The 27,597-nt window shown below is 44.0% G+C and overlaps 1 protein-coding gene across 1 annotated transcript in view; it reads right to left on the bottom strand.

The window, feature by feature from the left end:
- Window positions 1–27,597, bottom strand: part of LOC147702885 (rho GTPase-activating protein 24-like) — a 293,148-nt gene that overhangs the window by 125,866 nt on the left and 139,685 nt on the right. The window contains exon 5 of the mRNA XM_086928841.1: window positions 7,282–7,355. Within this exon, the coding sequence (XP_086784967.1) occupies window positions 7,282–7,355 (74 nt within the window). The remainder of the gene's footprint in view (window positions 1–7,281; window positions 7,356–27,597) is intronic.

Genomic DNA, 27,597 nt, shown 5'->3' on the forward strand with positions numbered 1-27,597 from the left:
CCAGCAGATGGCCCATTGAGGCACAGCTAATCCTTCTATTGAGTGAATATCAGGGAGGAACTCACAAAGTCTAACTGTCAGCTACATCCAGTCATGTGACCCAAGTCAGGCTGCATGCACAAAAGGACTTCAGGCAGGAAAAAGCCAACTTTCTAAAAGTGACATTTTCAAAATTGTAAGAACAAATCTGACTTTGCCATTAAAGAGGATTTATTGTTACAATTCCATAGATGCCAAATATGACATAGCAACCACAGTATATGCTGCAGGCCGACTAGGAGCATTTAATTTACAGACCCTGAGTATATGGTTTACCACTCTACAGGAGACTTATAAATACGTTAAATATGCCAGTTGGGTATAAGCTAATTAAACCATTGTAAGAGGAGAGAACAAAAACACTTAAGCACTGCTTAGCAGTGGTAAAGTACAAAAAGTCCTAAAGCCTGCAAAAATGAATTTCAGCACAATACATAGAGATAAGTAGGCAAAATGTGTGGAGAAATACCACCCAAAGGCCGATAAATCTAACATATTTCTCATTGATTTGAATTGTGTTGATTAATTACTCACTCCCATCGTTTCTGTAGGGAAGCCTGGTACTCAGCCTGCTATAGAAAATAAATCCTGTTTTATTTTATGGTGGCAGACTTTCTGGTTTTGGATCCATCTACACCTATCTCTGTCCCCGTCATCAAACGGTAACTATGCTTGCTTCCCAATGTGTAACCGCAGCCTCTTACTCTGTACGCCCTTTCTTTATAAAGTTGCATAGAATTCATTGCATGCTTCAAATCAAGCATTTAACAAGCTCTGGCAATAGCAATTGGACTAGGTTTATCAATGCTGTTGGCTCGCCAATTTTGACTTTGCCTGTGATTTAAAAATTGCACTGCATTGGCATAGCCAATAGCAGTGCTGGGCCATCTTTACATTGTAATGGCCATCACAGTTGGTGTGGAGGCAATGTGGTGGTCATCTTGAAAGTATAGAAAGTAATGTTCATCCCTCTTGGAAAGTTTTTTGTTTTATACTTATGTGATGGCTTCCATATTGCGTGACAGAATGTAGCTTGATGTAACATGGTTGCCATTTTGGAAGTATAAAAAATGACATTCCTTGATGGCCAAATGTTATTTTATGTACTTTCAACATGACTACCACTTTGCGCATAGACGCAACATGAAGGCCAAATAGGAAGAATAGAAATTACATTTTCAAGATGGTTAGACACCACTATTTTCTTTACCAATGCCATCTCAAATTTAAAAGCATTTGACATTGACAAAGTAGATAGCGGCGGAGAGGGGCTGTGGAAAGAGGCAGGGAGGGAAGAGATTGGCAGTGGAGGAACAGAAAGAGCACTTCAGAGAGCTGCAGCAGCACTCGGTGTTAGTGGGAAGAGACAAAGTAGATAACTGGGGTGGTGACAAGATATCAGAGGTGATGGAAAAAGCACAAGAGCTCAAGAAAGAGCGAGGGGAAGAAGCAGAATATGCACTCTAATGTAGTACCAAATCATAAATTGTAAGCTGCAAAAAAAAAAAAAGGTTTCCTGATGTTAGCAGTGAAAGGATACAGCTCATCCAATCAAAAACCAGGGTAAAGCAGAAATGTTCCAAGGGCTGGACAAACATGACTAGGGAGGAAAGCCATCAAATCAGAAGGAAGAAAAGCCATCCAGTCATGAGCAAGGGCTGACCCAAAGCCCACTCTGTGTAGCACTGAACACAGGTAGCTGAAGCCATTTGCAGCGAGACTGCAATAAAAAGAGACTTAATCAGTGTCAGCAGCGCTATCAATATGGTACACTACAATAGGACAAATATTTTATTCTATATGTAATTATCTGTTTTTAATGACTTTTGCACATAAATACAAGTGGAAATCAAAGTAGTTTTCTCTCAATATTTATTTTTTAAAAATCCAGAAAGTAGTTGTTCTTTTGAGTAACTCTCTTTGTTGTCAGGTAAATATATGTATTGTATTGTATTGTAATTGTAATTTATATAGCACTTACTACCCCATACGAGGCGTTGAAGCACTTTTTTGGCAAGTAGCATGCTACTCCTGACCCCATGAAAGGATTAGTGGTGAATTAGTATAGTGAAAATATGAAAGTACTTTGAGTGGTGGATATGTTAGTCAGTTATTTGGAATAAGAAGGATAGTGGAGGGATAGAAGAGGGAAAAAGATTTGCATTTATATAGCGCTTGCTACCCTTGATGGGGTGTTGAAGCGCTTTTTTGGGGAGTAGCACGGTACTTCGGAACACAGAAAGCGATAGTGGTGAATTAGTATAGTGAAAATAGGGAAGTAATTTAAGTGGTGGATATATTAGTCAGTTATTTTGATTGAGAAGGACAGTGGAGGGATAGAGAAGGTAAAGAGTTTGGATTTATATAGTGCTTGCTGCCCCTGATGGGGTGTGACATGCTTTTTTTCAGCAAGTAGCAAGCTACTCTGGAACCTATACAGTGTCAGTGGAAAATTAGTATATTGAAATATGAAAGTAATTTGAGTGGTGGTATGTTAGTCAGTTATTTAGATTGAGAACGATAGGGAAAGGGTAGAAGAGGTAAAAAGGTTTGCATTTGTATAGCTCTTGCTACCCTTGATGAGGTGTTGAAGTGCTTTTTTGGTGAGTAGCACGCTACTCCAGAACCCATAAAGGATTAATGGTGAATTAGTATAGTGAAATATGAAATTCATTTGAGTGGTGGACATGTAAGTCTGTTATTTGGGTTGAAAAGGATAATGGAGGGATAGAAGGGAAAGATTTATATATTTTTTATTTATTTTTTGGAGCTCATAGCAGTAGGAGGAGGCTTGGGATGAGTAAAAGGGAGGTGGAGGGGGCAGAGTCGGAGGGAGGGTTTAGAAAGGCTTGTTTTGGGGGATTGGAATTGTAAAAAGAGGTATTAGATGATGCAAGGAGGGGAGGAGTAGGGAGCAGTCTCAAAAGGGTTATTTTGGGGACCATAGTAGTGGTATGGGGTTTTGGATGAATGAGAGAGTGTATGTAATGGATATATTGATAGATGTGTAGGGTGAGAAATAGGCTAGTGCATTGGAGTGAGTAGTAGAAAGAGGTTTGAGATGAATCAGAGAGTTGAGCTGGAGGATATATTGAGAGCGATATAGGGTGAAAATGGGGTAGTGCTTTGGATATGCTGAGTTAGAAGAAAAGTAATGAAGAAGTAAAAGTAATAAATGTATAGGTCCGAAAGTAATAAAGCTATTGATCCATAAGTACATGGAAGGTATATAGATACATAAAGGAAGGTAGTATATGTAGATCAAAGATGCAGTGAATAAACTCTGGCTTTCAAATTTTGTTGCACTTCAAATTAGTTTTATTTATTTTTATATACATATATATTTGTTTTGTAGGTCAATAGTGAAGCAATTGTAGATAAATAGTTATGATAAAAAGATTTAGGTATTTATGCAATCACTTATATACGTTAAAAAATAGAATAATGTACCTATCAGTCATTCGTTAAGCAGAACTAATGAATATATCTAATAAAAAAGATTTTCTAAACATAAGTATTTTACATGTTTATACAAAGCAATACATAAATATAGGTACATATCTATAGTACAAATAAATGCTTATATACAGAGAGATGCAGAATATTTATCTGTTTGTGTTTGGTGGTTTTATAGGGAAGAGCCAATTGTTGAGTAGTTTTCTGAAGATTTAAGTGGTTATCTGTGGATCTTATGTTGGAGGTAAAGAGTTCCATAGTTTGACTGCTTCAACACAGAAGGATGTGCCATCCATGGTTTTTTTCTTGTATCTTGGGATTTTGAGGCGTGGTGCCACTCTAGAGGGGAGGTTCCTTTATGAATGTGTATGGTGATTTTAATCCTGATGAAGTGTGGTCCTGTTCCATGCATCGCTTTGTGAGTAATACAAAGCAGCTTGAACGTGGATCTTCTAACAACCAGTAACCAATGCAGGCCTTTCAAGGCAGGGGAGATGGGGTCTCACAGAATTATACGTAAGAGTAGTCTGGCAGCCAAGTTCTGAATCTGTTGTAGTCTTTTCATGGTCGTTAAAGGTGATCCATGATAGAGGCTACTGGCGTAATCGAGTTTGAACAAAGCAAGGGAAATGGTAGCCTGGACCTTGTGTGAAAATCCCAAATGGGTGAAAATGGGGGAAAATTCCAATTGGGAGATGGGGGGGCCGCAGTGTTTTTATAGTGACAAAGCCGGATTTTGCAGGGGGGTCAAAGAGTTTTTATAGTACCAAAGATTGATGCTTCTAGTTTGTCCACTTGGGCATTCATCGATAGCTTGGAGTCCATGGTCATTTCGAGGTTTCTTACTTCTTTCTATATTTTAGGCAGTGTTCCCAGATCATCAGGCCACATGGGGAGTGGATCATAATGTTTCCAATTGCCACACAGGAGTATTTCTGTTTTGGAAGCATTCAATTTGAGATGTCTCCATGTCATGCATAGATCCACAGCTCTGAGACAGCTGAAAATGGTTGAGTTTCTGATATCGTTGGGCATTGCAGTTGAAGGAGTGTTTGCATGTCATCTGCATAGTTATAGCATGTAAGGTGAAATGGATTGATCAGTGCCGGTAATGACTTTATGTAGATGTTAAAAAGCATGGGTGAGATAATAGGGCATTTAGGGACCCCTGCTTTCGTGAAGTATGGTTTGGACGAGAAAAGTAGGGTATGGATGACATTAGTTCTGTTGCAAAGGTAAGATGTGATCCAGTCTAGAGCAATCCCCTCTATGCCGGCTTCATGGAGTCTTTGTATCGGAGTGTCATGGTCAACCATGTCAAAAGCAGTCAAGAGGTCCCAGAGAAGTAGCGCAGCAACCCTGTTGCAGTAAACAGTGTTCTTCAGTATTTCCCAGATAGCAAGGAGGGCAGATTCTGTGCCTCTTACTGGGCGGAATCCCATTTAGAAGTCTGAAAGTATGTCATTCTCTTCAATGAAATGTGACATCTGCTCTTTCTATCAGTTTGCCCAGGAAAGGTCCATTTAAAATTGGTCTTGTAGTTGTCAGGGTTCAGTTGGTCCAAGTTTGTTTTCTTCAGTAATGGGCGTATGTATGACTTTTTGAGTTCTTCTGGAAATATTACAGGAGTTAAGGAGTTGTTGATGATTCTCCTTACTGGAGAGGCAGCAGAGGTTGTTAGAAGAATTGTCTTGAAGGTTTGCAGTAGACACAGGTTAGAAGGGCTGCCTGCAGGCCTGCTTGCTTTGACCACATCCATAAATTCATTGTGTGAAATGTGTTGGAAGGAACGGAGAGGCTGGGTTAGAGTATTCTTGGATTGTGGCTTTGTAAAAGGGTTAGTGCTGATGCTTTGTCTCTTTTTTAAGCATGAGTCAAACATGTCTGCTTTGTCCGCGTAATCATTTGCCAGTTTGTCTGTAAACTCTTGAGTAACGGGATGAGCAAGTTCCATGCAATTTGGTTTATGAAATTCATTGAGAATTTTATAGAATTCTTTATTTGCACATTTAGCATTTTGAATTCTGTCTGAGTGTTTTTTCTTGGCTTTCTTGATAGCTGACTTGTACAGTCTGTTAATATTCTGTAGGCGAAGTTTGTCTTGGCGGTTGTTTTGAGCCCGGCACATTGCAGCTTTCTAATTTGTTGTTTTATCTCTTTTGTCTATGTATTTCTCCTTGGTGCTTGTTTTCTTTTGTTCTATTGTGGCTTTGTAAAAGGGTTAGTGCTGATGCTTTGTCTCCTTTTTAAGCATGAGTCCAACGTGTCTGCTTTGTCCGCGTAATGATTTGCCAGTTTGTCTGTAAACTCTTGAGTAACGGGATGAGCAACTTCCAGGCAATTTGGTTAACGAAATTCATTGAGAAATTTATAGAATTCTTTATTTGCACATTTAGCATTTTGAATTCTCTCTGATAGTGTTTTTTTCTTCACTTTCCTGATAGCTGAATTGTACAGTCTGTTAATATTCTGTAGACGAAGTTTGTCTTGGTGGTTGTTTTGAGCCCGGCACATTGCAGCTTTCTAATTTGTTGTTTTATCTATTTTGTCTCTGTATTTCTCCTAGGTCCTTGTTTTCTTTTGTTCTATTGTGTGTTTTTAGTGGTATCAGGATATCAAAAGCTTCCTGTAGCCACTCATATAGTTTTTGAACAGAATGTATTGTTTCTAGATCTCTACTGGATGTTAGTTGTGTTTCTAAGAGTTCCAAATTGAGTTTGTTCGGTGGCCGATAGGTGGATGCACGTAAGATGGTTTTAGGTGCGTTGCTTACTGTTGTTTCATGTTAGAAGGTAAGCAAATCGTGGTCTGACCATGTGACTGGAGTCATTGCTTGAAAGGTAACTAGTTCTGTATTTACAAAAATGACATCTAGGATGTGTTCAGTGATGTGTGTGGGTTTGTGGACGATCTGATACAGGTTCAGTGCTTCTAGGCCAGCAATGATTGTTTTTGGATGGGGCATATTTGGTTTGTCAAACCAAGTGTTGAGGTCACCCAGAACGCATAGGTTGGAGTGTAGTGTTATCAGGTTCGAAACTGTGTCTAGAAGTGCATCTGGGAATGTTGCCTTGTTAGGTGGAGGTCTGTAAAGGAGAAGGAAGTTGCGAAGATTAACAGCCTTTGAATTAAACAAAGGAGTAAGCTCTTCCTCAATGCCTGTGGATGAAAACATTTGTACGAGAATGCTAGTCTTTTCATATATATATGTTATTGTATTATGGCCACTTATGATATTAACAAGCGCCCAAGTGTGAACGCATATTATACAATGAAATTAACATGGAATAAATCAGTTGCAACTTCATTAATTTCTAAGAACACGCAACAAATATGGAGCTCTATAAATAAGAGGTACATAGGCATATTATGACAGAAGGTTAATATTTTTAAAAACGGAGGGAGTGTAATTTTGAGCATTAATCTCATCAAAGATTGACTGGCAACTGTGGAAGCAATAAAAGTGAGTATTGTCTGCTGTTGAGGCATATCCAAGAAATTTTCAAACTGTGAATATTAATAAGTAGAAAATCTATCCTTTTGTGCCTCACAAGAATTAAGAATTTAGTGTTAGTGTCACTCCTCTTGTCTGTCTGCACTCCTAACACACAGGCAATCTGAAGGCATTTTATGGGAGGGTGGATTGCTTGGCATTTTATCTGGTGTTTTTATTTTATTCAGATATTTAATGATGCATGCTTTTCTCTTTCAAATTATTACTTGTTTTTATGTTTCTCTTGCATTTGGAATGGACTATATAAATAGTATGAATGCGTCATTTCTCACCTGCATATGTAGAGTAAAAGGTTTAAATTGATTGACGGAAGATCAGCCAGCTGCCTCTTCAGCTCCTGTATACCCTGCAAAACAGGAGCTTATTTAACAATCCAAAAGTTGACTGGAATCTACAGTCATACCAAAACACCAGACATATGAAAGTATACTTGAATGGATTCAGGCATCAGGCTGTCTTTTTCAATCTATAGGTGTAGGACATGTGCCTTTTCTTGTGGTTATCTCAGGTTTTTCGCTGGACTTCATTTTACTGTATTTAGAACCCTGTGCAATTTACCCCTGCTAAACAGGAGTAAGGTTCCTGTAGTCACCATATAAACATGTCAAAATTGGCTTAAACATGATTTGCTCAATCAACTTTCCTATAAGGCCATAGTGTATGGTGTGGAGATTTACCACTGGCATGGAACGTTAAATACCACCTGTGGCCTGTAGCACCTATTGTGCCATCAGCCTCAGTGGGAACATGGCTTTGGGTCTTCCCTGGGTAGTCTGATATCAGTAGATTGAACCCTGCTGCCAGACCTGTAAAAATCACCATTTTGACACATAGGAAAACCTGATCTTAACTATTAAATAAGTCACTCATAAGTGCACCTTGCTACCCACAAGGTAGGATGCATATTATATAGGAGTGGGACATGTGTGAGGATAGAAATGTCATGTTCCTACACTGATTAGGCCCAAAACGACATTGACACTAATCAAGCTGTAGCTGGCACATAAGAAAAGTCAAAGTATAGATTATTCACTTTATTCTATAACCTTTGACCCGCATCAACTATGTACTACATTCAAAGACTTATTTTTATATTTAAAAAACACATTCAAATGGTAAAGTTGATTTTTTATTATATATATGGGAAATGTGAAGTTTAGAAAGTTATCTCTACCCTTCTTGAAGCTGCTGGCAGCTAATTTACATTAGCCCACCAGCAACTGGCCAGCCTGTACTAGGCCTAAATTAGGTGTGTAAGAGGTGTGAAAACTGCCCTCCGAGCAGAGACAATGGCCTGCAAGTGCATTCTTCCACTAGCAGGAAGACTAGCTGGGGTGGGCACAGGAACTTATTGTACTGCAAAGAGCCCTGCAGTGTCACAAGTGAATGTTAGGTGACACCTGGAAAGACCCAACCTTTCTCCACAGAGTGAGACTACCACCAAACCCTGTGGGATGGAAGCTATCCCCAGAACTGGTTTTGATTTGCAAAAGAGAAGGAGACTGCTGAATTTCCCTCACCACTCATCTAGTTGGGCACAAAAGCTCTGTACAAGGGTTTCCTCATCTTGGATTTTGAGAGTGAGGGTCACTGCTGGATTGTTTACAGTAGGGGAAGAGCAAGAATAGAGTAGGACTGGACCTGCTGTCTGTGGCCTGAAAGGAGTTTGAAGGACTGTACTTTCTCTCCTTGTACCCAGGAAAATTATTTTGACTCCAGGGCTCAGTAGGTTGACCTCCTGTGTGGATATAGCCACACAATGAGTTGGCAACTGGACTTGGACAGGACTTTGCTGCTTGCCTCTGCCTGACACCCTGAGAGTCTCTAACTACCTTCCACTGAGGTCCTAGGGGACTTAAACGCGTAATTCTGTGGTAGTTGGTGCACCAGAAGAAAGTTTGTAAACTTTTGAAAACATTTGCTCCAGAGCTTTAAGGCACCTACAGTTAAAAGTTTATTCAGCGTCGGATTATCAGATTAACTGTCAGCTTCATCCTGGTCAAGGCTCCCAACCCTCAGGCAAAACCTACAGAGTCCAATTCTGTGTTGGGACTTTGAACATTTTCAGCGAGAAATCTCCAGAGCTACAGTAGAACCAACCTGCTACAAGTATGTGGCCTTCAGTTCCACGGCAGAGGCTAAAAATTTCTGCAGCGGCCATCTCTAATAAGTGGCAAAGGATCTGATGTATTTGGTGGGAGGGTACTCTATCGCAACAGTGATGGAGTTCCCTCCCACGAATATAGTGGTTTTCTTGCCATATTTAAAATTTGGCGGACTTTAGGATTAATCACGGCGGCGAATACTCCGTCTCCTCTGTGATTAATACCTTCTGACGGCCCTGGCTACATATCCACCCGTCCAATTTTGGATCGGTGGACATGTAGTCATTTTTTACTTTTCCTTACTGCCAGGTAAAACCTGGAATTAAGGACAGGTAAAAACATTATAATGCTCCATGGGAGAAGCCTCCCAGGGCTAGGGGAGCATTACTTATTTACTTTTCAAAAAGAAAATCCCATTTTGGGGGTTTCTTTTTGAAAGGAGGAAAATAATACTGTTTATTACAGGGCTGCATCCTTCCGTCAGACTGCCAATGCCTTTACCGATGACCGCTACGTAGGCAGTCATTTATAAATCTGGTGGGCGGAGTAGTCTCAGCCTGGTGGACATAAAGTTCTTCGCCAAGGCCAAGGAAGATTACTCTGTCCGCCAGAAAATAAATCGAGTCCAAAGTCCCTTTCACAATGGAACTTAAAAAAAATTCAACATTTTCTTTAAAAAAAGTGACAACGTCACTTTCTGCGATGGAACTTACAAACGTTTTCGAATATTTTGAGTTTGATACTTTTCACTGAGACCAACCCACTTGTAACTGACCAGAACTTCATAGAGGTTTGCCTCAAAGCGCACCAAGGTCCCAGTCTACCACTCCCATATACCTTTATTGGCACTTTGTGGTTTTGAGCCGAATTCTTCATTTTGTAAACAAAAAAGCATTTCAATAAAAAGTGCAAAAGTCTATGCAAAATAACACGCATTATTAATAAAAATGTTGTGTGGGGGGGCGCCAGAGAGCCGACAAGCCTTGAGGGCATGCAGAGTTTGTGGAAGTTCTTTCATATGGGGTGCTGTCAAGGCAGGTGCATTGGCAGACTTCTGACTTACGCAGGCAGACGGTGTCGGAGAGCTAATGCTGTTTGGCCATCGGTATAGTGTTGTCCCCAGCTTGGCTGAGAAAATCAGAAGAGAAGTGTTCAACGGATGAGAGCATGGTATGGTTCCTGCTCAGGAAGGGGCACCAGAACATGGGGTCTAAATGCCAGCTGCCTACTGACCTAACAGGGACCGCATGAAGTAGAGATGCATTCCATTCTCCACAAGCACCTCAAAACTGCATAGAGAAAACTTCACTTTATACATGCCTGTTCTGACCTGGATTGACACTTAATGGACCACAGCATCTATCATTCAATAAAAACTACAGGACTAAGTAATGTGCTTTGAACCATGGCTCGCGCAGTAGAGTGGTCTGACATATTGTTTTGCTCCAGTGTTTTCAAGTGAATGTTCCCTACTAACTAACTATGACTTGTGGCAACACAATGAGAGGTTATACTAATGTTACCCGTAAACTATGCACCATTTTTCATGAGAATAAAGTTACTTTTTTATGTTACACAATACTGGCATGAAAACATGTTCCCCCTTGTGTTTCCAGCGCACCGTACATAGAAAATGGGGAAATAGATTACAGCATACAGTTTCCATTTATTTTCAATTTAGAGGCATAAATGTATAACATATAAACAAAAACATTTTGGGGTAGATTTACATGCCCCTTGTGCCTCCTTGCGCCGCCATTGTGTCACCTTGTTTGACGCATCAAAGGCACAAACAATGAAGCCAATTTACAACTTGACGCATCTAGGGAGATGCGTCACGTTGTAAAGGCCTGCATCGCATTATACCTGCGCCAGGTATAATGCATGAAGGCTAGGCATTCCCACGAACAAAGCCATGTAGAACTGATGCAGTGAAATTTACAACTTTTCACTGCGTCACTCTACGCTTTCACTGTGTTAAAATCCTTACACCTGCTCAGACCAGGCGTAAGGAATAATGCATTGCTTTTTGTATGGGACTCACCTATCTGTTGTGCCACACTGCTGGAGATCTGTCACTTTCCTGAGCAACTTTAGCAATGCTTCACTTTTGAGCCAACAGATGCGTCAGTATTTCTGACACATCTGTTGATCCTTGCAGCATGGAGCACTGTATTGTAAATACAGCGCATCCATGGTGGCGCAAGGACATTTGGCACTGGCGCAAGGAAGCTGATGCATCTATGCAGATGCGTCAGTTCCTTGTAAATCTTCCCCTTTATTTTTACCCTGTTTCTCCCGTCTCTGAGGAACAAAAATAAAAAACCGGCACCTGATGTAATTAATTTCTGTCATGGTTTAAATCAGCGTTAAAAACAAAAGTGCTTTATGAGTATTATGCTCCAATAATGATTCAATATTTTTCCAATAACTGTGATGCAATCTTGATTCTATGATTCCACGATCTGGCTATTTAGGTCCTTCCAAGGGGAGCAATACCAGACAATGACAGACTTCATTTATCTACAAATTGGACGTCAAAAGAAGAGCTAGAATTTTTTACCTCCTTCCTATACATAAATGCTAGACAGAAGTCTAGATTTTGGAAAACAATCCCATTTACATTGACAATAACCCCAGGGGCAAGATTTAACAAGGTTTGCGTCGCCCTTGGGCCACACAAGGGGGTGTACAAAAGCGACTCAAAACCTAAGTGAGATTCATCAAGCCACACAAGGCCACCTTCTGTGGCACTGGGTAGCTTGATAAGCTCTAGAGTACGCAATCCAGCGCAAATTGCTGCCTTGCGTTGCTCTGTGGCAGGGAGGCATTCTTTGGATGGAGCATGGGTGTTCCCACGCATCCACCTATTGATTTGGGCGCATTCCCAGATTTACCACTAGTGCTAGACCTGGGAATGCGTTAAAATGTACGCCTCCACAGGTGAGGCATAACAAGGAGAAATATCCTTATTCCTCCTTGTTTTTCCTCTTTCTTTGTGTGCTGACACTTTGCTATACTCGTTTTACTTGCCCAGCATAAAAGCAAATTAGAAAAAGGGAAATCTGGCTGATTAGCAAACACTCAGGAATGAAAAATTTCCTAGCAATAGTAACGGAAAGCTTAAATTCTATTAAGTACTCAGAGGTGAGGATTATGCCATTCTTTCTTCACTTTATTAATAGCAGCCAAAACAACATATAACAACTACATTTCCCATGAAACTTGGGAAACCAGTAGTGAGAAAAAATGGTCCAATCAGCCGCCAACAAGGGTCCTCCAATCAGGGGCGATGCAGGCAAACATATTCTGGCTCCACTGACATCCCATCCTCTTTTGAAGCGCAAAGACAGCCGGTAGTTCACATTCATGAGTCCTGTGTGTTTGATTTCGAGCCTATACGAAACCAGAACATATTTACTTATCCGAGGCTTTCTGTTACGATAGCTAGGAAATTTTTCATTCTATGCAGGACTGGGGGTGAGTATTATGCTAGTTCAAAGCTTGCGCACCACGAAGTGAGCCATATTCAAGACAGGTTTAAAGTAAAACCTTTTAAAGGGGGAGTCCAAAGACCAACCTGCCGCGTTGAGGATGTCCTCTAAGCATGCACCTAAGCCAAATGCCTTTGAGGCTATTGCTCCTCGAGTTGAGTGAGCTCCAAAGTCTTTGAGGTTAATCCCTGCCTCCTGCATAACCCATCAAACCTATCTGGCTGTTGTGGGTGAGGATACCGCTGTAAAAGGTTTGCGTAATGCAATAAGGAGTTGATGTTCCCCTGGGGGCCGAAATTCATCTGTTGCCTCTTCATACGCTTTCAAACAGCGAACTACACACAGTTTCGGGGACACCGGGTAACTGATGACTCTCATGTGGGATTTTGTTCATCTATGAAGGGTGAAAGTAACCCCATTCAGAGTGAACATCCTGCCCGTAATATCCAATGCCCGAACGTCTGAGACGCGGCGACAGGAAATGAGGCAGAGCAACATGGCCAGTTTAGCCGACAACTCTTTTCGTGAGAGGAACTGATTAGGTTGCTAAGACAAAAACAGATTAAGAACCTCATTCACATCCCAAAAGGCTGAGTAGAGAGGTTCCGGTGGAAGTGACAACCTGATACCCCGTAGTAGCTTACAATCAAGGGGGTGTTCCCCAACAGCCGCATCGTTCAGCGGCCCATGTCCAGACTAAATGGCTGAATGGAAGGCATTAACTGAGGGGAGTCATTTAGATGCCAAATGGGCTAGAAAATTTAGAATATGAACTATTCCTGCATCCACAGGATTGACATTCCCTCGCATACACCAATGGGACCATCTACCCCATGCGGATCTGTACCGTTACACAGTACTATCTGCCCAGGCCTTCAGCCTTATCTGAAATGCCAGGGACTTCCCAGCTTCTCCTGAAATCTGCCATGCCATGAGCCACAACGAGTTCACCAGAAGCAGAGGATGAGGAGCTTGCTCGAGACTCAGGAGAAACAACGGAAACCCGGGGAGTCGGATTGGAGTCCCAAGAAAGTTCCAGAAGAACTGGAAACTAAACTTGCAATCTCCACAAAGGAGTGATCAGAACTATTTCCGTCCTTTGCCTCCTGATAAGGGTGGTTGTCCTCGTTATCATTGCAAAGGGAGGAAATGCATACCCGTGTTCCAGACTCCAATCTTGGAGGAAGGCACCCGTGGCTACTGCTGACAGATCCGGCCACCAACTGAAGAATCGTGGAAGTTGATTGTCTAATCTTGAGGCAAAAATCCCTATGGAAAACGGACCCCAACGGTCGTTCAAGGACTGGAAGACCTCTGAGTCGAGTTTCCAAAGGTTGGAGTCCCTGAAACTGCGGGACTGGAAATCCGCAACCAGGTTCTCCTGACCAGGGAGAAACTCTGCCATGACCGACGCCTGATGATCCAGGCAGTACTGCCAAAACCTGGTGGCCAAATCCAAGAGAGCCTTGGATCTCGTGACCCCTAAATGATTGATGTATCGGACGGCCGAAATGTTGTCCATCTTCAGAAGAACCGATGATTGAATTGAGTCCCTTGTCCAGCAGCGAACTGAGAAAGAGCCCGCTAGGAGCTCTAAGCAGTTGATATGAAACCTTCATTCTTTAGGAGACCACAAACCTCCTGTGGAAAATTTGTCGCATCTGGCACCACAGCCTTGTCTGCGGGCATCTGATTCTATCACAAGGTCTGGAGCGGAACCGAATATAGTTTGCCCGTTCCAGGCCACCATGTGTTCTAACCACCATGTGATTTTCTCCCGAGCATCCTGTGACAGAGGAACCTTGAAAGAGTAGGAAAGTCCTCTCCATAAGTGGCTTGCTTTGGGCACTGGAAAGCTTGATAGTGCAGAGGGCACGAGAAGATGGCCTGGATAGAGGCAGAGAGAAGACCCACAATTCGAGCTATTTGTCGCAGAGAAATCTGAGGATTGGTGAGCGAACGTCTTAGTTTGGGGCAAATCTTTGACATTTTTATGGCTGGAAGACTGAGAGTGGAAGACACAGATCTATCATGAAACCCAGAAGGGTGAGGGACTGAGAAGGGGGAAGGAATGAGTGTGACTCATTGACCACAAACCCCAGGCTCTGCAGAAGATCCACCACCGTTTGCAGGTGGTGTGAGAGTTGGCAAGGACATGCATCCATGAGAAGTATATTATCCAGATAGACGATCATTTGGATTCCCTGCGCCCTCAAGAACTCCACTGTGGGTTTGAGGACCGTGGTGAAGCAACAAGGGGCCGAAGAAAGACCGTAAGGAAGAGTGGTGAACTCGTAAACTCGTAAACCTGATCATTCCACACAAATTGGAGGAAGCAACGATGAGGCTGAAAAATTTGAATCACCAGGTAGGCATCCTTCAAGTCTAGCTGTACTATCCAGTCCAGAGGTCTCAGGACATCCCTGAGGAGATGAATCTCCTCCATTTTGAAGTGGTGGTAGACCATCCACTCGTTGAACTCGCGGAGATGTATGACCATACGCTTGCCTCCATCCATTTTGTTGACTAGAAAAATGTTGGTTATGAACCCCCGTAGATGGGGAGTCATTCGGACGATAGCGCCTTTGGCTAGCAGAGAAGAAACTTCTGAGTCTACAAGACTGGACTCTTGGAGGGAGAACTGAATAGGTCTAGGTATGAATTCTCAAAGGGGTTCGCCTATATAATCTATATGGAAACACTGAACTGTTTGAAGTACCCAGGCATCCCCTGTGATGGAAGTCCATGTCTGGAAAAAGCTACCTAGCCTCACCCCTACTTTTAAGTGGGAGGAAGGAATTACACGCATCGGGACTAGTGGAAGATGCTGCTCCACGGTAGCCATGGCCCTTGCCTCGCCAACCTCTTTTGGGATAGAAATTCCTGAATCTTGTCTGGTCCTGTTACTGCTGTTGTCTAGGGCTTTGTCCCCTTGGAGCGAGTTGGTTTGAATAGCGGCGGGTCGAGCGACCCCTACCTCGACCGTCCCCGCGTAAAACCCAGGGAAACACCTTTTTGATTATCGTTTGAGCTTTGTCAAGGGCGGTGAAAATATTCACAAACTTTCCTAACTCCTTGACAAAAGGCTCGCCAAAGAGTCCCCCCTGGGCCACTGCACCTGCCTCCGAATCAGCAAGATCCCCCAACATGGGGTTGACCTTGATAAGTAGGGATAGTCATCCTTCAGTCGAAAGGGCACATTTAGCATTGCCTAAAAACACTATGGCTCTTTGTGCCCACCCTGAAAGTGCTTCTGGAGAAATTATTGAACCTGAAATTATGGCTTCTTCAGCCATATCTAGAATTTTTGTGAGGGGACCTAGGGTGTCCAAGAGCTTGTCTGGCACGCCCGCCTGGACCTGTCAATGCCCTTTTTGGGGTCTTTCATCAACTTTTGAAGAAAAGTGGTCAATCTAGTATTGATCTCCGGAGTGAGAGCCACTTTGCCCTCAAGCAGTAACGCGCATCTTTCCCCAGGGGTTTGCGAATTCACACCTTGTCCACTGGGGTCCACTCTGAGGAGCAGGGTGAATGATGTCTTCAGGGTCCAACATCTCAGAATTGCCTTGTGAAGGTCGGGAAGGGAGCCAAGGTCTGGAAGGGCCTGATTCAGCGTCAGGATCCCCTGCGTTGTCAAAAGTAGTATTATCTGGGATCCCAGGATTCTCCATCAATAGGAGGGAAAGTTGAGTTGCCAGAAAAATTTGTGCAGCAGGCAAGGCTGTCAGACGTGCTAGGGTCTGGTCGATTTTCCTGGACTGTTTGTCCTCAAGGGGGATCATGGCCAGCTGCGGCCAACAGTGGGAGTACCTGCAGTGCGGTGACGTGGGGAGGGGGGGCCTGGTGGGGGGTAGTAATGTATGGATTACAGAGTTTTACAGGTAAGTAAACATTTAAATAAATAAAACGAATTTCGTTGCATGCAATGCATCGCATTTGGTGATCAGTGCACTCAACGAAATTCGTTTTATTTATTTAAATGTTTACTTAGCTGGGAAGCTCCGTAATCCATACATTACTACCCCCACCCTGCCCCTCCCCCTCCCCACGGCACCGCCCTGCAGGTACTCCTACTGCTGGCCCCGGCTGATCATGGCTTCCCCTACTGCTCTGTAGATTGATGCGTCAACTGCATCATAGAAGTCATCATCCTAAGGGAGGTCACTCAGGGTGTTCTCCCCCTTGGGAATCGTCCTCATTCCATTTCCATTCTAAAGTAGTATTGGTTGAGGATGTAAAATGAAAAAAGTCTGGGTGTCAGACTTGCTGCCTAAGTAGGAACAATCTCACAGATTTATGGGTCACAGCCCTGAGGAAGTAGCCTGGATTAAGAAATTAATTTTGTCAGAACCCGTGGCCTGGGTAACTCCCCACACACATAGAGCGCAAAATACAGACCCCCCTCAGGGAGTGTGACACAGTATACAGACTCTTCCCCTTTTAAACGTGTCAATTTCAGGCAGCAGAGCAAAGCGTAATCAAAATAAATCGACCGATTTAAAAAAATAAGTGGTCGATGTACACCAAGACAGCGTCCCCCTTAGGCCACACACAGCTTTAGGAAGCTACAGCGTGCCGTTCGATCCCCTCAGGGAACTCGAATGCAAGTACCAAGTTCCGCACGGCCTCCGGCGCCGGAGCAAAATCCAGGCGGTGACCGTGTAGGAGCGGAAAAACATTCCCGCAGTCAGAAAGAAGCAGAATATTTGGAAAAAAACACTGAAAAAGTGCCGTAAGACACAACAGGAAATCGAAAACCAAATTTTTGGATTCGCGAAGTGTCACATATAGAATTAATAAGCAGAAGTTCAAATAATAGACTAAACAATACTTTAAACAGTTATCAAGAGCAATGATATGTAAAATAACAGGAGAAACACTTTTGACGCACAAAGCGTCGTAATACTGAAAAGAACCCCAACAGAGTCAACAATCAGACAGGAAATGGATATGTAAAATAACAGGAGAAACACTTATCTCGGCTGCGCAGCAGCGAAGAAAGAGGATGGGAAATCAGTGGAGCCAGAATATGTTGGCCTGCATCGCCCCTGATTGGAGGACCCATGTTGGCGGCTGATTGGACAATTTTTTCTCACGACTGGTTCCCCAATGTTTCTTGGGAAACGTAGTTGTTATATGTTGTTTTGGCTGCTCTCAATAAAATGAAGAGAGAATGGCATAATCCCCCCCTCCAGTCCTGACATAGAATCAGAATCACGTTTGACACAATTTCTTTCAAACCATGAAAATGAAAAAGAGTGAGGGAATCTCATTTCATGAGTGAACTTGGCACATGCGCAATGAATCACCTGTCAGCATCTGAAGAGACCCGAGCCCCATTCAGGTATGGAATGCACAATTAAAAATGTGCAAACATTCTTGACAAGAATTTTCAATTCTATTAAGGGCACGGAGGCGAGGATTATGCTTTCTCGATTTCTTTACTACAAACAGCAGCCAATAGGAATACAGTAAAGAAAAGGAAAACTACAAATCCATGAGCACTTAGGCAACCATAGAGACTACATCCCTATATAAACAACCATAGAGGGTATGACTTCCTCTTTCTTTGTCCAGTAAAGTTAATCAGTCAAAAGTCAATTCAAGTGGTACCGCAGAACAGCCTGGAGGAAACATCTGAAGGCAACAGGAGAACGACCAGCAGAAGACGTCCCAATGAACCAAGGACCAGGAGACTGGAGCAGGAGAACACAACATATCCAGAATCCGAGATGCTGGAAACCGATGCAGGAGTGTATTGAAGAAAAACCTCACTTCTGATCAGAACCTGAAAGAAAATCAGAGCCGTAATACACCATCCCAGTACCATGGAAGGTAAAAGTACAAAGGGTAGGGAAAAAGTGCAAGAAAAACAGTCTAGAGCGATGTCATAGCAATGATAACATACATGAGAAATGCAGTAAAATACATTTGGGTGGGATAATCCTCGCCTCCGTGTCCTTAATAGAATTGAAAATTCTTGTCGCAAATGTTTGCAAATTTTTAATTCTATGGCAGGGCAGGAGGCTCAGATTATGCTTGTTCAAAGCTGAGCCACCACAACAGAAGCAATATCCACAATAGGCTTGAAATAAAACGTTTTAAACACAGAATCGAACGACCAATCAGCGGCCTTCAAGATGTTCGTCAGACTCACCCCAACAGTAAAAGCCTTAGAAGCCATGGCTCCCCGAGCGGAATGGGCTCCAAAAATGGAGACATCAATTCCAGGTTCAGACATAAGCCAACGCACTCAGCGTGCCAGGGTAGCTGGTGCCACAGGCTTAAAAGGCTTTTGCAAAGCAATAAGTAATTGACCAGACAAATTCTGTCGAAAAGGAGCAGTGCTTACCTCATAATCCTTTATGCATTGGACCACACATAACTGTGGATTTTGTGGAAAAGCCGGATATGTCACAGAAGACATATTACATTTGGTGCGCCGGGAAATGGTAAAAGTGACCCCTTCCGGAGAGAATGAACGCCCTGCGAGATCTAACGCCCGCACATCAGAAATGCGTTTGCAAGACACCAAACAGAGTAACATCGTCAACTTTGCAGAAAGCTGCTTACAAGACAAAGAGGAATTGGGAGGCCAAGCCTCCAAAAAACGTAAAACAATGGAGACATCCCAAAGAGCAACATACTTTGGACAAGGCGGTTTTACCAGCCTAATGCCACGGAGTAATTTAGAAATCAAGGGATGTTCCCCAACAGGCTTCCCGTCAACAAAGTCGTGATCCGCAGAGATCGCAGAGCGAAAGGAATTGACCGTCCTATAAGCAGAGCCAGAAGAAGCTATAGAAGCTAGAAAATTGACCACTAAAGTAACATCCGCTGAAGCGGGATCCAATTCCCGTTCAGAACACCAGACACACCATCGACGCCAAGCTGATGCATAACGCTTGTGCGTGTTGGGGGCCCAAGCCTCACCGATAAATCGTGCAGCGTCTCCAGATAAGCCTGGGACTTTCCAGCGTTCCCCGAAATCCGCCATGCAACCAACCGGAATTGGCCCGACTGAATCAGAGGATGCGGATTGAGAAGAGGGTCCAACAACAAGTTCCACTTCTGGGGAAGAAGGAACGGCGTCGAGCAGCTCAGCTCCAGAAGGTCCGGAAACCAATCCTGAGCCCACCAAAGAGGAGCTATCAGAATGATCTCCGACCGGAAGTGCTTCGTCTGAGCCAAGACCCGTGGAATCATTGCGAATGGGGGAAACGCATAGCAGAGATGTGGAGGCCAAATCTGAAGAAACGCATCCGTGGCCAGAGCCTCCGGATCCGGACGCCAACTGTAAAACTTGGGTAACTGGGCATTGAGGCGAGAGGCGAATAGATCCATCCAAGGCTGACCCCAAATGCGAGAGAGGCTCCAAAACACCCTGGGATGAAGCCTCCAATCGCTGAAGTCCAGCAGATGGCGAGAATTCCAATCGGCCACCTGATTCTCGTGAGCCGGGAGATACTCTGCAATAAGAGTGATCTTCCTCTGAAGGCAGAAGTGCCAGAAATCCTTCGCAATTTCGGCCAAGAGCTTCGACCTCGTCCCTCCCAGTTTGTTGACATACCGAACCGCAGAGACGTTGTCCATGCGGAGGAGTATGCAACACTTGGTAGCCTGAGGAGCAAGACTGCGGATTACAAACGAGCCCGCCAGGAGCTCCAAACAATTGATGTAAAGAAGCAGTTCGTCCAGCGACCAACGGCTGCCCTTTGTCACAGACCCGCACCGGGCTCCCCAACCCCAAAGACTGGCATCCGACTCCAGCACTACATCCGAACAGGGCTTTCCCGTTCCAAGCCTCCATGTGGTCGAGCCACCACACCATCTCCGACCTGGCGTCCGTCGACAGAGGCACAAGATCGGAATAGGGAAGACCTTTCTGTAAATGTCTGATTTTGAGACGTTGAAGGGCTCGATAGTGTAAGGGAACTGGAAAGATCGCTTGAATGGACAAAGCCAACAGGCCGACAATCCGAGCTATCGATCTCAAGGACACACTCTGTTTGGATAACAGTAATGTCAACTCCCGCTTGATAGACCTGATCTTCTGGGAAGGCAAGAGCAGCTGGCAAGAGATCGAGTCGATCAGGAAACCCAAGAACTCTATCGACTGAGAGGGATGCAAAAGAGATTTTTGAGGATTCACTAGAAATCCTAGAGATTGCAAGAGTTCGATCGTCCAGGCCAAATGGGTTTGTAACTGGACGGGTCATTGAGCCATCAATAGCATGTCGTCGAGATACACTATCAGACGAACCCCGCGAGCCCTCAGCGACTCCACTACTGGCCGCAGAAGCTTCGTGAAGCACCACGGAGCGGACGAGAGGCCGAACAGGAGAACCGTGTACTCGAACCACGTCCCCAACCATTGGAATTGGAGGAAGCGGCGATGAGGCTGGTAGATCGGGACCGACAAGTAAGCGTCCTTCAAATCCAGGCGAACCATCCAGTCGCCTTTGTGAAGGAGATCCCTGAGAAGATGGATGCCCTCCATCTTGAAGTGGCGGTAAACCACTCCGTTGTTGAAGTCCTTGAGGTTGAGCACTAAGCGAGACCCTCCCCCTTTCTTCTCCACCAGAAAGACATTGCTGACGAACCCCTGAGGATGCAGGGAAGTCTGCACAATGGCCCCTTTGACCAGAAGGGAGTCGATTTCTTTGGAGATTACATCCTGACCTAGTTGGGAAAAAACAAGGGGTGAAGGGACGTGACTTTGAAGGGGAGGATGGTAAAACTCTATCCGATAACCTTGAACAGTCTGTAACACCCATGCATCGCTGGAGATTGTACGCCAATTCTGATGAAAAAATCGCACTCTGCCCCCCAGGACCACATTTTCGTAAGGAATCAAGCTCACCTGTGGCGGAGAAATCCTGACGTCCTCCCTGGTTTCCGCCATAGCCTCCTTTGCCGGCCTGTCCACGACCTTTGCGGGAGGGGTAGAATTGTGACTTAAAGCCGGAATTGGAGAAATGTTGACCTCCTCCCTGCTGGGACTGATGACCACGCTGCTGGCCAGAGCCGCGGCCGGACGAACGTCCCCTGGAACATCCGGCCCTGCCAAAAAAAGGGCGGAACGCCCTACGGAGAGATGACTGCGCTTTATCCAGGCCACTAAATGTTGCAACAAATTTTGGCAGCTCCTTAAGGAAGGGTTGACCAGAGAGCAGCCCTTGAGCAAGGGGCCCCAACTCCAACGAGAATCTGGGGTCCATTTTCAACAGAATGGAACGTCGACGCTCTGTGGAAAGAGCACAATTTGCGTTCCCCAACTGACATATTGCACGCTGGGCCCAACCAATCAGTTCATCCGGATCGATGCCAGAAGCGGACCCTTGAGCCTGGTAACCCAAATCCAGAATCTTGGTAAGCGGGCCAAGGAAATCCAATAATTTATCCTGGCACAGGTGCCAAGACCTAACAATGCCCTTCTTGGGGTCTTTGGTGAATTTTTTAAGATAGGTGAGAATAGTGGGATCCACCTCAGGAGTATCCGAGAGTTTGTCCGCCAAATCTGGTCGAGGACACTCGGAACGCAGACGAGCACGTACTTCCTGATCAAAAGGCTCACGAATATGTGCTTGAACGTACTCCGCGACCTCAGGAGCAGGGAGCCAAGATTTAGAGTTAGGGTGCACTATGTCAGAAGGCTCAAAGGTAAGTACAGGTGGATGTGAAGAAGCGTCAACAAAATGCTCCTTTCTAGCCTTTTTAGCAGGTGGAGGACCAGACGGACCAGAAGAAGAGGAAGAAGAGGACGTGTCATCAGTGTCAGGTGGAGGCGGGCGAGACTTCTTAGAAACACTGGCAGAAGACAGGGACTTAGTCAATTTGACAAAATCAGATTTGTGGGGATTCTTAGGGGATTTAGAGGAGTGTTTGCCAGCAGAAGAAGGAATCCAACCTTGTTGATGAGCATAATCAGTTAAATGACGTTTTAATGGTCCAATTGCGCGGACAAGCGTGGTATTTACAGAATGTTGCACCCCCTGGTCAAGGGCGTCAACTAAATCATACTCAAAGGACTCCCCAGGTTCCTCATCATAATAATATTCCTCAGACTCATCGTAATCAGCCATGCTGAATTTATAGTAGAACTACCAGGAAAGATAAATGCCCACAGAGGAATACGCCAAAGGTCAGACCAAGTAAATGACCCAGTCAGGGGGAGTGGCAACCCCAAGCAAGCCAGGTAGGCAGAACAACACTCCACCCAAACAAATAATTCAAATGTGGAGGGACAGGCTTGCAACAAAAAGCCACTCTAGGCACCGCCTCTATTAATTATACAGCCCAAACCCTTTGCAAAGGAAAAGGCGTCAAATGGGGACTCTCCGGCAGGCAGTGGGCACAGGCTAGTCAAAACGCCGCCTTCAGCGTGTGGAGAAATCCATGAGAGACACGGAACGTCAACAGAGCCAATGCGCATGCGCAGAAGCTCACCTGCTATTCCGGAAATGGAGGGACGCGCGACAGCAGCGCGCGACCTCCCGAGTCCCCGGTCCCACTCCACAACAGACAACAGACACGGGCACAAAGCGTCCGAGTACGAAGAGAGGCGACCCGCGCTCTCTTAGAAGCAAAACCGAGCCGCAACAACCGGGACCACAAAGCCAAAAGGAACACAGAAATACCCGGCAATCCACCTGAAACGGCAACGAGAAGCGGCGCAACAATACTAATGTAAGGAAACAGTACAAGGCATTGAACATGCAACAGCAATATCAAGAAATATAGAGAAATTACTTAACTGGCTGCGAAGCAGCAAAGAAAGAGGAAGTCATACCCTCTATGGTTGTTTATATAGGGATGTAGTCTCTATGGTTGCCTAAGTGCTCATGGGATTTGTAGTTTTCCTTTTCTTTACTGTATTCCTATTGGCTGCAGTTTGTAGTAAAGAAATCGAGAAAGCATAATCTGAGCCTCCTGTCCTGCCATAGAATTATAATCTACCAAAAGGACCCTGAAACTGCAGGAAGTGAGTAGCCAGACTTGAAGAAGTGCCCATTTCTTAATATATCAAAAACTGATAAAGGAACAGCGAGCACTAAAATTTGACCTGTTACTTAATGTGCTAATTAAGAACTAAAATGTGTTACTGCTGTCAGTTCACACTATTGGTGGTTCATATCCCAATTCTCCTTTCCTCCCACTATCATATTCCTTCATACCCCCTCACTTTCCATCCCTATTCACCACATGTATTTGCATTCTCTCTTTATCCCACATAATTTACTGTTTTAGCAATGCTTCCTATAATTACATTGTGTGTGTCCATAATACACTTCAGATGAAAATCTGTCAAATAAAAAAATGTGTAGATTTTGAATTTGGACTGTCAAACGCTTAAACTCTTAACTTTACAATTTCAAACATTGTATTCATAACTGGTAATTGCTAACCCTAAACGCATATCTTGACAATCCATACCTCAATATTGGGTTACAGAAGTACACCTGTGAAATACTACCATCAACACACAATGTCCACCTTAGAATAGCAGCTAAATGAGAAAATGATCCACGATTCTTTCCTACCTCTCCTTACCCACTGCACCCTCTTGAAGCACCTGTCATCACTTTGCATTTTAGGAGAATCAGCTCCAGTGCAGCACTGCAGTGATCTGGGCTGTTGGCCATCTTTTGCATGTGCTATACATTTCTACATTCGAAGGCGGGGGAGGAGCTGGCCCTTCATATACGACTTTCTCAAACCAAGACAGCCCTTAAACACTTCCATTGTAAAGGTCGAAGAGCTTGCTAGACCAATGGCCAGAGCAAGTATTTAAACTTGGCACTTTTCCTCTTCACAACCCAACACCTTGAGTATCGAGTTAATTCTGGTCATTCTGCTTGTGCTTCTTTGTTTTCTGCAGCTGCTATTCATTTTTCATCTTTTACTGTATGAACTCAGCTTTGCTTTTGCTTGATGAAGTGATTTTGTACGTTTTGCTTTCTGCCGTTTCCCCAGTGCCCCCTACGTGCTTGAGTTTTCATGGGATTTCTGGCACCGCTGTCTCCAGTCATCCTTCAGCTTGTTCTGTTTATTCGAAGTCGGAGGCGTGGCCTCGGGTAAGCATCTTCCTTGTCTTCCTTTGGTCTGGGGGAGATCTGTCAGAGACTACTCTCAAGTGATTGTTTCTGATACAATGTGTCTTACATATGTGTTCATGTGGGGAAAGAAATCTGAATCCCACGATCCCTAATTTGATTTACCTTGAGAGCTGGTAGATAAGTGCAAGATCAGCCTTTTCCAAACTTTGGGTGTTGAACTGATTTTTGGTGGGTCACGAAAGTCCAAATAATAAATAAAGATGCTTTTAAATTCTGTATTATTCGTGCCACTTTGCTGCGCTTCAAAGACAGATGTCAGGCTATGTTTTCTGACAAACTGCTGCTTATTCTTTTGACATGGAGATTGGCGTCTTCTAATCTCCTCTCAGTTTGCAGCCAGAGAAAGCAAAAGTAAAGTGAATTGTGTGGCACTATTGCTGGGGTACAGGTAGTGTGAAAAGGAAGAGTCTAGGATGTAACTTTGTGTAACACACAACAAAATATAAACACCTGCAAATTAATTCTACACATTCAGCAGTTAGGAAAGCAAAAATGAAGCATATTTTTATGTAATTCTGAAGTGTGATGGAAACACAGATTTGATTATGATCAAAGCAATCAAGACACTTTACTTGGCGATGTACAAAGGATAAATAATCACTGAAACCCAACCACACATTATCATGTATGTGTACTATAGTTTTATCAGTAAAACTGTACGTTAGTGCAAATTTAGAAACCATATCAATGGAAAATGTGCTGTCTGTAAATGACAGTGCGCTACCACACGATACTTTAGTTAAGTTAAAAAATCGCCCATCTCATCTTAATCAAAACTAGCTGGGTTTCAATACATTTGTTTGTAGTCTAATCTCTGTCTGTAATGCAAGACTGTTATCACACCACAAACTATTTAAATTAAATACACAACCCCATGTCCATTTACATTCTAATGATGTGACACATATCTGGATAGGGAAGTGCTCATTTGTATATGAAATAAGGTAAATTTCTGCTTCAAATTACATGGAGCAGATAAATATCTCCAGTGGGGGAAAATAGGTGGTCCAAATGTTTAGATCTGCTGTATGGTGTAGGCTTTTTTGGATTTTAAACATGATTGGTTTTTATTTATTTGTAGATTTACATCCTGAATGGAGTCAGTGTGCTAAACTGTTTATTTATTATGGAAGAAAAGGCAAGTTGGTTTAGTGAAGAGTTGTTGCAAGTAGGATGTTTGCTGTGCATGTGGTTTAGTAGTTATGTGGTGCAGGAAACACCATGGCCCTCATTCCAAGAGTCAAAGTAATCCCAAATGGTAAAAAATACCACACAAAGCTGAGGTTTACCTGGAAGTTGCAAAAGGGGGAGAACGTGGATCAGTTCCTGTGATCTCCAGTGCTTAATTATTGACACAGATTGCACTTAGTGGTGCCAGCAGTCATTTTTGGGGACAGGAGTTACTTTTCATTACCAAACTTTGAACTAAAGCAAGCTCTGAGTAGGTGTAAAGTGTCAGCAGGAGGATTGATGTGGGAAATAGGGTTGAGTGGGGGAGCAGCGCTGCAAGGCCCACTTGTGTCACTGCTTCCAGGGAATGCTGCAGGGAGTGAGTGGGAGTTGGGTAATGCTGCTGCCTGGAGTCCCCGCTGCAACTTTGACATGGCCAGTGTCTTCGGGTCCAGAATTAGCGAGTCCAGAGTTTTCAGACTTGATAATCCTGGACTCACCCACTTTTAAAATTACAGTTAGTGGTTATTACTGGGCCTGGGCGGTGAACTCCACTCGGTTCACAGAGTTTGCAGAGTTTTCTTGCTGAGCTAAGTTTTTTACTCGCTCGCACTCATCAACGTTAAGTTGGCGAGTGAGGAAAATCCAACGCTAGACCACCTCCCAGCGAGATTTCTCAACGCAAGAGGTCGCCGATGGTCACGACCACTCGTGTTGAGAACCCATCCGTTCGCGTTGAGGAAGCTGCCGCTCGAGCTGAAAATCTACTCGAACAACAGCAAAAAGCAGCACCCTCTTGCGATTCGCATGGTGCCAATCACACTGATTCTCCAGTGCGGGCCAAACACCCGGTGCTAAAAATCAGTGCGAACGGCACTCCGCCGCTTCCAAAATTCCGTCTACCGTGGCATTGTTTTTGGTCACTTTCCGGAGTTTCGCATAGCGGAAGTCCGCAAAGTCCTAGTTATTACTCCAGGTGAAATAGCCCAACTCCTAATGATGACCTTAGTGTGTGTGTCCTGGGATTGGTTTGGGAGGTTTTAAAGTGGAAGAGGTGTGGCGCAGAGGCCAGGGCAACAGATGCTGGAGGCTGGGGATCACTGTTCGATCCCCGGCTCCAGCGGCAAGGGTCTGCCCAGTACCATGTGACTTTGGGCAATAGCTTGCTTAATCTTCCCGACGGCCCCCAGCGCCTTGACACCTTTGGGTAATTGTTTGCGCTTTACAAATACTGGACATTTACATTTACATTTAAAGAAAGATAAACAATTATTCAGAAGCTTTTGAAAGTAAGATATCAACACAGTTTCCTGTCCGGGCAGAGACCAAGTACCAGGGATACTCTCAAAAGTACCCCATAGATAAGACCTGGGGACACTTGAAGGGTAGAGTTGCCTCATTATTACAGATACTTCTTGTATTATTTGGCTCACAACACCCCACTGGTAGGGTGCCTTGGTGTTAGCCAGATCCATGCCCCTCTCTAGAATGTCTTTTTTTAGTAGCCCCAGATGGGAGTGAAAATGAGGGGGTGTGTTGCAGCTTTAAGCTGACTGTCAACTGAATGAATGTTGTGTTATGACCTCAATGGTTCCTGGTGTCCAAGCTTCCCTTTAGGAAGCACGTCTAAAGCCTGTTCTCCAATAAATCTGCAGAAACTACATATGGATGAGTAAGCATCTTTATTATAACAAAATTGG

The sequence above is a fragment of the Lissotriton vulgaris genome, chromosome 7 (assembly GCF_964263255.1).
Source record: "Lissotriton vulgaris chromosome 7, aLisVul1.2, whole genome shotgun sequence".
Classification (NCBI taxonomy): Eukaryota; Metazoa; Chordata; class Amphibia; order Caudata; family Salamandridae; genus Lissotriton; species Lissotriton vulgaris.